The 12,977-nt window shown below is 44.0% G+C and overlaps 1 protein-coding gene across 2 annotated transcripts in view; it reads left to right on the top strand.

Annotated features, from left to right (window-relative positions):
• Positions 1-12,977, top strand: part of LOC136627267 (zinc finger protein 304-like) — a 218,256-nt gene that overhangs the window by 123,982 nt on the left and 81,297 nt on the right. Inside the window, exons 14-15 of one of the 2 annotated variants that reach the window (XM_066602238.1) lie at positions 1,771-1,861; positions 10,976-12,533. The exons of the other annotated variant lie outside the window; for it this stretch is intronic. Of the exons in view, the coding sequence (XP_066458335.1) occupies positions 1,771-1,861; positions 10,976-12,252 (1,368 nt within the window). The 3' untranslated portion in view covers positions 12,253-12,533. Of the gene's footprint in view, positions 1-1,770; positions 1,862-10,975; positions 12,534-12,977 lie in introns of those variants that run through there. 2 annotated transcript variants of the gene reach the window in all.

Below are 12,977 nucleotides of genomic sequence, written 5' to 3'. Positions count from 1 at the left end.
TAATGCAGGTACTCTACAATAACAAAAGGGGCCTGTGCTGGAGGTACTCCTGAAGGTGGAGAGGTCCAGGCTGCCTTTCCTGACCCTGACTCCTAGAAGTCTCTACCTACATGGTGATGATGGGAATACAAGATCCAAGGAGAGGGATGCAAAAGATACAAAGGCACGAAATGTTCCTGGAGATCTAGCTGGATGCAGCTCACAAGCTCAAAGTTACAGGAACACTGGCACACTGGCTACACTAAATATGTCAGATACTGGATGAGGCAGTTGGTCAAAAACCCTTGAGTGGCTGCAAAATGGGAGAGATCTCAGCACTGACCCCTGATATATCTATACATAGTTATTAGAGTGCCGACTTGTTACAGTCCTGGGTATAATAGATGATGGGAAAGATCTCTGAACTGACCCCTGATATATCTAAACATAGTTATTAGAGTGCCCCCTTGTTACAGTCCTGGGTATAATAGATGATAGGAGAGATCTCTGTACTGACCCCTGATATATCTATACATAGTTATTAGAGCGCCCCCTTGTTACAGTCCTGGGTATAATAGATGATGGAAGAGATCTCTGTACTGACCCCTGATATATCTATACATAATTATTAGAGTGCCGACTTGTTACAGTCCTGGGTATAACAAATGATGGTAGAGATCTCTGTACTGAACCCTGATATATCTATACATAGTTATTAGAGCGCCACCTTGTTCAGTCCTGGGTATAATAGATGATGGGAGAGATCTCTGTACTGACCCTGATATATTATACATAGTTATTAGAGCGCCCCCTTGTTATAGTCCTGGGTATAATAAATGATGGGAGAGAACTCTGTACTGACCCTTTATATATCAATACATAGTTATTAGAGCGCCCCCTTGTTACAGTCCTTGGTATAATAGACGATGGGAGAGATCTCTGTATTGACCCCTGATATATTATACATAGTTATTAGAGTGCCGACTTGTTACAGTCCTGGGTATAATAGATGATGGGAGAGATCTCTGTACTGACCCCTGATATACATAGTTATTAGAGCGCCCCCTTGTTATAGTCCTGGGTATAATAAATGATGGGAGAGATCTCTGTACTGACCACTGATATATCTATACTAGTTATTAGAGTGCCCCCTTGTTACAGTCCTGGGTATAATAGATGATGGGAGAGATATCTGTACTGACCCCTGATAGATCTATACATAGTTATTAGAGTGCCCCCTTGTTACAGTCCTGGGTATAATAGATGATGGGAGAGATCTCTGTACTGACCCCTGATATATTATACATAGTTATTAGAGCGCCCCCTTGTTACAGTCCTGGGTATAATAGATGATGGGAGAGATCTCTGTACTGTCCCCTGATATGTAGAATCAAATACAGCTGCAAACATTTATAGAATGAAAGGGATTCATGCTGTTTGGACTTGACTTCTGAGTCACAGAGGGGGCCATGCTGGTTTCTCCCCACCTGCAGCATGCAGACTACCTGCTCTCTTTCTAGACACAAAAGGAGAGCAAGCTGTCAATCTGCATGATGCAGAAGGGAGAAGCCAGCATGGCCCCCTCCATGACTAAGAGCTCAGCTTGCATGAACCTGCTGACAGAATCCTTTTAGTTGAACCCTAAAAGGCATCCACTCTGACATGACTGATGACTACTGCTGTCGGGTCAGTCCTGGTCCTCATGATAATTAATGATCTTGTTTAGTCCTGTAAGACGTCCCACACAACTTCTCCAACCGGCTGCTGACTTTTACAATATTTGTCTCACAGCTTTTGTATCGGGATGAAGATCTGCCCAATATTAATGCTACAGAGAGGAATGTGAGGGGCGATCAGCGGTGTAAAGAGGAGATTCCTGCAGGTGAGTAGGAACCACTGAGTACAGCAGGGAAGTAACAGATTCTCCTCAGTCAGCGGCTGCAGATACTCCTATAGAGCTATAAGCTCCGGGATCCGTCGGTCTCCGCTGTATATCCCCCATTCAGCCGGAGGCCAAACTAAATCTGGATGAAATGTCCGACCGTTGTAGGCGATGACACATGATGACATCTACCACATGGGCATGGAGCACACCGATGTGAGCAGGTGTAACGACTGTGGATGTGGAACCACTGTGTCAATCTACTGGGTAGGTGATGATCCAGTTCTGCACGATTGACCGCCGCCCCCTAACATGGGAGGTAAGATACTGGATGTATGAACACTGTATGCAGATGGAAACTAGGGAAGGTATCTTACCCTGAACTTATAACCAGGAGAGGGAACCCCTGCCTATAAGCGGAGCACTCGTCCCGATAGGGATGACCCCAAGGTCTTTCTCTAGGTGCTGACTGACCCTGATGAGCCAGAACAACTCTAAAACAAACAACAGAATAATAGCGGAGCGTACAGAAGCAAAGGAAGTGCAGACTAACAAGGATAAAGAGAGAGGAAGACTCACGAGGATAACAGAAAGCAGGATACATGAACAGAGGACACAGAAAATGAGCAGAAGTCATGGTAGCAAGAAAACTGCCTGGAGCAGCGGCTAAACATGGAGGTATGGACCCGAATCGCACACAACACTACAGCACTGTCTGAAAGGCCCAGGGCAGCTATATAGAGAGGTGATTAGAAAAAGATACATCAGCTGAGCAGAAGGCCCAGAAGCAATTAACCCTAGGAGTGCTGGAAGAGAATAAATGTAAGTTCAGTGAACAGGGAGAGCAGGATGACACCCTTGCCTCCCTGACGCAGAAGCAGAGGATTGTGTCTGAACAGTGCACCTACTTATCATTATATCATATCTATACTGATGGAGGAGAAGTATTTCTCCATTTCTGGGACTGCAGCCTCTTTCACACAGGCATCGGCAATATCAGCACTATGTACACATGATTTTGTGATCCTGTGATAAAATGACACCCTCGCCTGCCAGACACAGAAGCAGAGGATTGTGTCTGAACAGTACAGCTAACAGTACCCCCCCCCCTTACACCCCATCCCTTCTCACCGGTTCTCCACTGAAATTCCTGAATTAGACGTGAGGCGTTGATGTTCTCAGATGGCTTCCATGACCTCTCCTCCGGTCCATAACCCTTCCAATCCACTAGGTAAAAGGTTTTGTTTCTAACTTTCTTAACATCAAGAATATTCTTCACCTCAAAGATGTTCTCTGAACTAACCCAAGTGGCATCTGGTCTGGGTTTTTTGGAAAATCTGTGGAGCACAAGTGGTTTGAGGAGACATGGAAGAGGTGGTGATACGCGGGGAGGGAGGTAGTCTCAGCCTATAACAAATGTAATTAGTTCTCTCCAACACTTCAAACGGACCCAAAAATCGTGGGGTGAGCTTATAAGACTGAACTCTCAGCCTGATATGTTTGGAAGAAAGCCACACTTTATCCCCTGGGACAAACTGTGGGAAGGACCAATTCCTGCAATCAGCAAACCTCTTCATGGAAGCGACTGACCCCTCTAGATTCACCTTAGTCTCCTTATGAGGGTTAAAATTCTAAGTGCAACACCAATCGGGCCCACCCCACTTGCCCCGCTGCCGGCCGCAAGAAGAGACACCACACAGGGATCTGGTATCATTCCTCACACGGGACATGGCTTTCGGCTGTGCCCACGTCGCCGCCGTGCTTTATTACAGATTACATGAGATCTTATACCCTTTGTCCCCTCACCACTAGGGGGTGATGGGCTCATAACCATATATGGGAAGTCCGGATTTGCGGACTGAGACAGTGAAAATCATATAACAGTCATTATCTTGATACTGGCGCCTCTGGCTTACGTACAGAAAATCACGTATTCAATTAACTCCAGTGCAAAGAATCACCCACTCAATTCTAAGAAGTCCGGATTTCGGGCCTAAGACAGTGAAAATTATGTACATTTGAACATCTTGATATCTTGTTCCAGCGCTTCTGGGAAATCGGCCAAGTACATGCGGCCTTCATGTCTGGTTCTTCTTCTCTGAATTTCTAGAACATCTCTCTTGGAATATCTGATGTAAGGCGACATATAAGTTTTTTTATTTGGAATTGAATAAAACTTGCATATAGGTATAAAAGCATAAAAAACACATATGGCAATATATATATATACCCTCACATCCTGTCAAATTTTGGCAAAGCTCTCTGCTGAAAAGGCTGCTGCTGGAAGGGAGAGGTCTTCATGGAGTCGCTGACATGCTGGTTATGAGAGGTATCCGGTCAGAATTTGGTTAGCATTCTCCACTTGCCGGTGGACTGTGGATGATAGGCCAAAAAGAAGTCTAATGATATTTCCATCAATTTAAAAAGAGATCTCCAACATTTAGTTGTAAATTGCAACCCTCTATCTGACACAATATGCTTAGGAAAGCCAAGGAGGCGGAAAATGTGATCAATGAACTTCTCGGCAAGTTGACTGGCGGATGGCAAACAGGGCAGAGGCACAAAATGGGCCATTTTAGAAAATCGGTCCACTACTACCCATATAACAGTACAACCTCTAGATGGAGGTAAATCTGTAATAAAATCTCAGATATAGGTACCGGACACAACAGACCTGCGGGTCTCAGTTTCTGCGCTTTATACTGGACACAGGAAGTGCAGAAAGACTCAATCATGGACATCCTTCATCATGGATGGCCACCAGTACCAATGGTGGATTAACTCGCTAGTTTTGCGTTGTCCAGAATGGCCACCTACTTTGAAACAGTGACCCCAAGACAGGATACTCTTTCTCTCGGCCTCAGGCACAACCGCCTTCCCTGGTGGGATATCCTTAACCCGAACAGAAGCTAGTGTCACCAATTTGGCAGGTTCAATGATAAATTATGGAATTTTTTGTGTCATTACAGTCAAATGCTCTGGATAGTGCGTCAGCCTTAATATTCTAATTGGCAGGCCGAAAATACAATCTAAAATCAAACCATGCGAACAAGGCCCACCGAGCTTGACGGGTTGAGCCGCTGAGCAGTCTGCAGATACATAAGATTTTTATGGTTGGTGTAAATTACAATGGGATGAGCAGCTCCCTCCAGCAGAAACCGCCAAAATTCCAGAGCCATCTTGATAGCCAGTAAGTCGCGGTCCCCTATAAAGTAATTCCACTCTGCCGTGGAAAAAGACTTTGCACCCGAGAAAGGAAGCATCACCTCCCAGAAAGAAATGCTTTGATCGCTCTGGTCAGTGCAGCAGAGATGCAGCTCAAAAGGCTACCTTTAGAGCTTGCAATGCGGATTGTGCCTCCGGAGACACTTGCTTAGCATCAGCTTCTTTTCGTGTGAGAGCAGAGATGGGAGAAGTGTGGAATAACTTGTTGGTAATAGTTTGCCAATCCCATGAATCATTGGATTGCCCGAAGGCAGGAGGGATGAGGCCAGAGACTTTTTCAGGATCCATCTCCAACCCCTGCTTGGAGACAATATACCCCAAATTGGGGAGCGATGAGTTAAAAAGCACATTTTTCCAATTTAGCAAACTAACATTCTCCCTTAATTGCCGGAACACCGTGCAAACCTATCTCCGGTACGAGAGTATATCCGAGGGAAAAAATTAGGATATCATCCAAATATACAACAACACATTGCTAAAGGAGATCTCTGAAAATGTCTTTAACAAATTCCTAAAAAGACGCCAGGAGCGTTAACCAGACCAAAGGGCATCACCAAGTATTTGTAGTGTCCGTCTCGAGTATTGAAGGCTGTCTTCCCTGCATCTCCCCCGAGGATGCGGATCATGTTATAGGCACCCTACAGGTTGATTTTTAGTGAAAATCCAAGCACCACGCAGGCAATCAAATTGCTCCGGGATCAAAGGTAAAGGATATTTACTCTTTACCGTCATTGCGTTCAGATCACGATAGTCGATACAGGGCCGTAGCAACCCTTCCTTCTTTTTAACAAAGAAGAAAAACACCCCGGCAGAAGATGAGGATTTACGGGTGAACCCTTTGGCCAGGTTTTCCTTAATGCATTCGGCCGTGGACTGGGTCTCGGTTAGAGAAAGAGGGTATACTCTACCTTGAGGAGACACAGCACGAGGCATGAGCTCTATAAGACAATCATAAGGGCGATGTGGTGTTAGACATTCAGCTTCTTTCTTGTCAAAGACATCTGCAAAACCATGAAAAGGTTCCAGTAGGCTGTGTAAGTAAAGTAACATGTTGAACAGGATGCACAGGACGAAAGTGCTTGGTATAGCAGGGGGTACCCCAACTTAATACCTCACCAGTACTCCAGTCCCAGGTGGGGTTATGTAATTGGAGCCACGGTACATATAAAAGAAGAGAATTGGTCGCCCCAGGCAGCACTAGCAGGGAGATCCTCTCAGAATGGAGAACGCCTATCCTCAACTCCAGCAGCTCAGTAGCAAACTGAATAATTTCAGAGAGGGTACTACCACTAACTGTGGTTACCACGAATAGTCTCTTGAAATGGCAGATGCGAGTCCACAAAAGCTTATTGGAGGAAGTTGCCAGCCGGGCCAGAATCCAAGAAGGCTGCTGTGGAGACCTTGACCCCTGAAAGATCCATGGTTACAGGTAAATTCAGCCTGGGAGAGGAGCTATCCTCACCTAGGGTAGCCTTTCCAACTGGACCTAGGTGGAGGAATTTCCCTCGTTTGAGGGGACAAGCACGAACAAGGTGACTCGGATACCCACAATACATGCAAAGGTTCTTGATACATCTAGGTGTGTGCTCCTCTTCTGGAAGTAGACTTAGGATTGCTAGATTGAGTAGCGGTTGGTGCGGAGAGAAGTGGTCTCTGGAACCAAGAAGCAAGACTGATAGCTCTCCACTCTTGAATAAACCCCCTAGATCTTTCTTGGAACCGCATATTAATCCTTGTTGCCAGAGAAATGTGGGCGTCCAGAGAGGTAGGGACCTCACGACCTGCCAACTCGTCTTTGATGCGACCTGCTTGTCCCTCTCAAAATGCTGTTACCAGAGCTTCGTTGTTCCACCCCTGCTCTGAGGCCAATGTTCGGAACTGAATGGCATATTGGCCCACAGTGAGGTTATTTTGCCATATTAGGGCGGACGCAGCTGAAGAAGAATGACCGGGCTCATCAAACACCTTCTGAAAAGACTCTATGAACAGACCGAGGTTATTAACTAGTGGATCACTGCACTCCCAGAGAGGATTGATCCTTGCCTCAGCCTGGCCAGAAAGGTGAGACATTATGAATGCGATTTTGGTGCAGTCTGACGGTAAAAAATTTGGCAAAGGCTCAAAGTGCAAAGTACATTGGTTAACAAAACCTTGACCTTGTCTGGGATCTCCATTATAACGAGGCAGTGCCACCAGGCGAGGCCAGGAGTCAGAAACAAAAGGCTGCCAGTGGGAACGCTGCAGCAGTTGTCACAACAGCGGAGGGGTGCGGTACCACTATGGTGGGGGAAATATACCAAGACGGGTACTCAAATTGTGAAGATACAACAGGCCTTGCTCTTGCCTCTCACGTTGATGCATCATCTCCTGAAATAATTCAGGAATACCTCCTTGGTTGGAGCCTGTGGGATCCATGGGTGTTGTGACTGTGGATGTGGAACCACTGTTTCAAACTACCGGGTAGGTGATGATTGAGTCCAGCACAATTGACAGCCGACCCCAGCGTGGGAGGTAAGATATCGGATGTATGAACCCCATATGCAGATGGAAACTAGGGAAGGTATCTTACCCTGAACTAATAACCAGGAGAGGAAACCCCTGCCTATAAGCGGAGCACTCGTCCCAATAGGAACAATCCCATGGTCTTCCTCTAGGCGCTGACTGACCCTGACAGGACAGAACAACTATAAAACAAACAACAGAATACAGGGCATACAGGAACAAAGGAGGTGCAGACTGACAAGGATTCCAGACAGCAGGATACATGAACGGAATACACAGAACACGAGCAGAAGGCAAGGTAGCAAGGAAACTGCCGAAGCAGCAGCTAAACATGGAGTTATGGACCTGACTCACACAACATCACTAACTGAAAGGCCCAGGGCAGCTATACAGGGAGCTGATTAGAAAAGATGCATCAGCTGAGCAGAAGGCCCAAAAGCAATTAACCTTAGGAGTGCAGGAGGAGAATAAATGTGAATTCAGTGAACAGTGAGAGCAGGACAATGCCCATGCCTGCCAGACACAGAAGCAGAGGACTGTGTCTGAACAGTACAGCTAACAGCAGGAATTACTTATCATTCTACCATATCTGTACTGATGAGGGAGAAGTAGCTCTCTCACAAGGCCGATGGTGAGATCAGCGCTACGTACATGTGATTTTGTAGCACTAGTGATGCTTTTTCTTGTGAAAAAAAATCTTTCATCGTGTTTCTGCTGCCCACAATTTTCTCGCTCAATAAAATCACACTAATTTATCATGAGAAAGTTAGTGTCATGTCCATGCAGCTTGCGAGCACTTCGCTCAGCACAGACGCAGGGTGGTGTACACAAATACTGCAGTTGATAATATTATGCACAGTAGACAGTGTGCACCATACTGTGCTGAACAGTAGAACCACTCTAGGGAGAAGGAAGCCTGGCCCTAACCTAGCAGGGGGTTGAAGGGTCCCTGCGTAGAAGAGAAGTAATCGCCTCAATAGAGGTGGCCCCATGATCTTCATCCTGGGCCCTGATTGTCCCTATAGAGACCCCTGGAGGAATAAACCGAACAGCAAAGGAAAACATAAAAGGAAAACTGAAATGCAACTGAAAAGGAAGCTGCAACAACTTATTTGCAAGTAGCAATACAGCCAGCACAAAGGAGCTCCACTCTCCACTGCTTCCCTATGAAGCTAAATAAGCAGCATTGAGCAAAAGGGCAGGTGAGAATATAAAGCTTCTCCACACCTGAGGACTGGCAGAGCAATTCAGTGAATCTTCCCCCTGGCATGACTTATCTAGCATGCATCCATGCAGCAAAGAGAGACGGCATCAGCAGTCTTTGCAAATGGTGCACTAACCCTTGTCCTGCATAACAAGGTGACAGGTCTTGGCCTGTGTCGAGGCAACCATGCCACGACGCTGTCGTGATCGACAAGCCGCTGCAGTTAATAGGCGTTTCTGATGTTAAAAATGTATCATATAGCAGGAAAATCACAACTATGTGCGATTCGATAAACAAGGAGGCTGTCTAGGGAAACGGGCTTTAGAATATTTCAAATTGCAGCTGTATGACCATGTTGTGATTCTTCCTTTTTTATCTAGCGACACCGCATCAGACAAAACATCACTAATGTAAATAAACCCTTTGGAAATCAAAATTGAGTGACAAAAGTGGACTAAGGGTCTTTTTACACTGACCAACTCTTGATAGACCCAGATAACAGAATATACAACATGGAGACATAGACCCAGATTACAGCATATACAACAAGGAGACATAGACCCGGATAACAGAATATACAACATGGCTCAGTCCTAGGCCCAGTGTTGGTCAACAATTTTATAACTCTAGATAAGGGAATTAAGGGGAAGCTGTACAAATCTGCAGATGACACAAAGCTAGGGGAAATGGCTAACCCTAGAAAATAGAAAGAACTCAAAAAAATCTAGACCAGCTTGAACAGTGGGCGGTAACTAACAGAATGGTATTTAACTGGAAGAAATGCAAAGTTCTACATCTGGCAGAAAAATGAAAAAAGCAGCACATGTGAAAATGACTTTGGTGTACTAATAGATCACAGACTGAACATGAGTCAACAATGTGATGCAGCAGGAAAAAAAAGGCAAACACAATTCTGGGATGTATTAAGAGAAGCATCGAGTCTAGATCACGTGAGGTCATTATCCCCCTCTACTCTTCCTTAGTCAGACCTCATCTGGAATACTGGGTCCAGTTCTGGGCAACCCAATTTATAAAAGACATAGAAAAACTGGAAGCTCAGAGTAGAGTTACCAAGATGGTGAGCGGTCTGCAAATCATGTCCTTTGAGGAACGGTTAAAGGATCTGGGAATGTTTAGCTTGCAGAAGAGAAGGCTGAGAGGAGACTTAATAGCGGTCTACAAACATCTGAAGAGGGATCAGCCTTATTCTCATCTGCACAAGGAAAGACTAAAAGCAATGGAATGAAACTGAAAGGGAGGAGCCACAGATTAGATATTAGACAGTGAGGGGATCAATGAGTGGAACAGGTTGCCACGGAAGGTGGTGAGTTCTCCTTCAATGCAAGTCTTCAGAGGCTGAACAGACATCTGTCTGGGATGATTTAGTAGAGTCATGTTGAATTTAGGATTGGAGGGTTACTGTAGATTCAGGGAAGAGTAGCCTACTGTATCGTCATGTGTCATCTAGGGATGGAATACTGTACTGCACTTTATATTCTTATTCTAAACTGATGAAAATACCTGTAATACCTTGGGATGTGCTTTCTTAATGTGGCAGTGCACGCTATCATGACCTGTTAATGCGTTAGACCAATCTGCTTAAGCAGTACTACATCTGTATGTAAAGGTATTCTTCCTGTCTTCCCTTTTCTCCTTTCCCTGATCTTTTAGTGCAGTGTTTTAAACTTTGAAATATTATCGTTTATAAAAAAATAATAATTCTTCGTTCCTCTGGGGGACCTGAACCTGTGAGGATTTGATTGTTTGTAGAATATACTGCAATGCTTCTGTATTGCTGTACATTGTAAGTTTATTGTCCGCCTATTAAGCCATGCTGTGGCAGGTCTGGGAGTGTTTACTACTAGGCCTCAAGCTGCCAGGGCAACCAATTGGCATCCCACAATCACATTAGTGGGTTTCCTTTAGGTTGCCAAAGAGCCCCCTTCTGGCTAACTGCATAGAGGACATTGTCTTTTAAATTCTGAGGACAATGTGACTGACACAATCAGTGATAATTTTACTCACGGTCAATTCTGACTGGTGTCAGCTGTATGAAAAAGCTTACAGCCCCCAGTTATGGAGCGTGCTCAGTTCCACAGCCTGCTGTCTAACCCCCTCGCTGATGCATGACAGAATTATACATCATGTTTTGTTAAAATAATAAAATCTGTATTTTTTGTCAGATAATTGTACCAGAAGCTCAGAGGGATATCTCATCTCTTCAAAGGATGGTGGTATCTCACTGGATACATATGAAGAGCAGGTCATGATCCTAGATCTACCTTCAGCCCTTCACTGCACAGATCTGCCATCTGATCCTCTTACACAATGCCTGTCTTCTGATTCATCACAGCCTGATAAGCAGGAGAAAATTCACAGAAAGGATGTTCAATATCAAAAAGCTCCCACAGGAGAGAAACCGTATTCCTGTTCAGAATGTGGGAAATGTTTTCCTTATAAATCAAAACTTGTTAGACATGAGAGAAGTCACACAGAGAAGCCGTATTCATGCCCAAAATGCGGGAAATGTTTTCCTCATAAATCACAGCTAGTTATACATGAGAGAATTCATACAGGAGAGAAGCCGTATTCATGTGCAGAATGTGGGAAATGTTTTCCTAATAAACCACAGCTAGTTATACATGAGAGAATTCATACAGGAGAGAAGCCGTATTCATGTGCAGAATGTGGGAAATGTTTTCCTCATAAACCACAGCTAGTTATACATGAGAGAATACATACAGGAGAGAAGCCGTATTCATGCTCAGAATGTGGGAAATGCTTTACCCAGAAATCGGACCTTGTTAGACATGAGAGGATTCACACAGGAGAAAAGCCGTATGCATGTTCAGAATGTGGCAAGTGTTTTACTCAGAAATCATATCTTGGTATACATAAGAAAATTCACACAGGAGAGAAGCCGTATTCATGTTCAGAATGTGGGAAATGTTTTGACCAGAAATTAACTCTTGTTATACATAAGAAAATTCACACAGGAGAGAAGCCGTATTCATGTGCAGTATGTGCGAAATCTTTTCCTCATAAACCACAGCTAGTTAGACATGAGAGAAGTCACACAGAGAAGCCGTATTCATGTTCAGAATGTGGGAAATGTTTCACCCAGAAATCAGACCTTGTTAGGCATGAGAGAGTTCACACAGGAGAGAAGCCATATTCATGTGCAGAATGTGGGAAATGTTTTACTCAGAAATCATATCTTGGTATACATAAGAAAATTCACACAGGAGAGAAGCCGTATTCATGTTCAGAATGTGGGAAATGTTTTAACCAGAAATCAGCTCTTCTTATACATAAGAAAATTCACACAGGAGAGAAGCCGTATTCATGTGCAGAATGTGGGAAATGTTTTACCCGGAATTCAAGTCTTCTTACACATAAGAGGAATCACACGGGAGAGAAGCCGTATTCATGTTCAGAATGCGGTAAATGTTTTACTTAGCAAGCAAATCTAGTTCTACATGAGAGAATTCACACAACAGAAATGCCCTATTTATGTTCAGAATGTTGCAAGTGTTTTTAGTTTCAAGTAACTTTTATTAAAGAAGCATATCAAGATAAGTATATCTTTTCTTAACAGCAGAAGGCATAAAGTATAAGATTGCACACATTTTAATAACAGGAAGCTTATACATATAGCTTAAATATACTTATTCTCTTGTAATCACCTTCTTTATTAGTTTCATTTTTATTTATCTTATCTATTAAGTTGTTTACTGTATTTAACTTAAACATTTAGAACAATAAAACTTCAACAAAGGTCACGTGTGGTCATCTCTCTTCTTTTTTTTTTCTTCTCCTTCTTCCTTACCAATTTTTTTTCACGTGGACTACTCGGTTTACTCCACTTAACATAATGCTACTGTAGGTAGGGTATTTGGTTACTTTAGGTCGACTGGAGGACATGTCTAAATCCCGGAATATCTATCATCTCTATCCAGGGTCCCCAAACTTGCCCAAAATTTTCTAGCGAGTCTGACCCTTTGGCATGTAGTCTCTCGTACAACGCAATCTGTGAGATTCTATTCAACACCTCCTGGAATGAGAGGCTCCATCTGGATGCAATGTGATTTTTTTTTAAATTTTTTTTTTGCTGCCATGCAAACAACTTGAATCAGTTTATGTGCACGGTAGCTGACTCCTGGTTGGCGGTCTCCCAGGAAGAAC

Source organism: Eleutherodactylus coqui, chromosome 5, assembly GCF_035609145.1.
Source record: "Eleutherodactylus coqui strain aEleCoq1 chromosome 5, aEleCoq1.hap1, whole genome shotgun sequence".
NCBI classification, from domain to species: Eukaryota; Metazoa; Chordata; class Amphibia; order Anura; family Eleutherodactylidae; genus Eleutherodactylus; species Eleutherodactylus coqui.
Note: the sequence above shows the minus strand (reverse complement) of the source record. Positions and strands in the feature narration are given on the sequence as shown.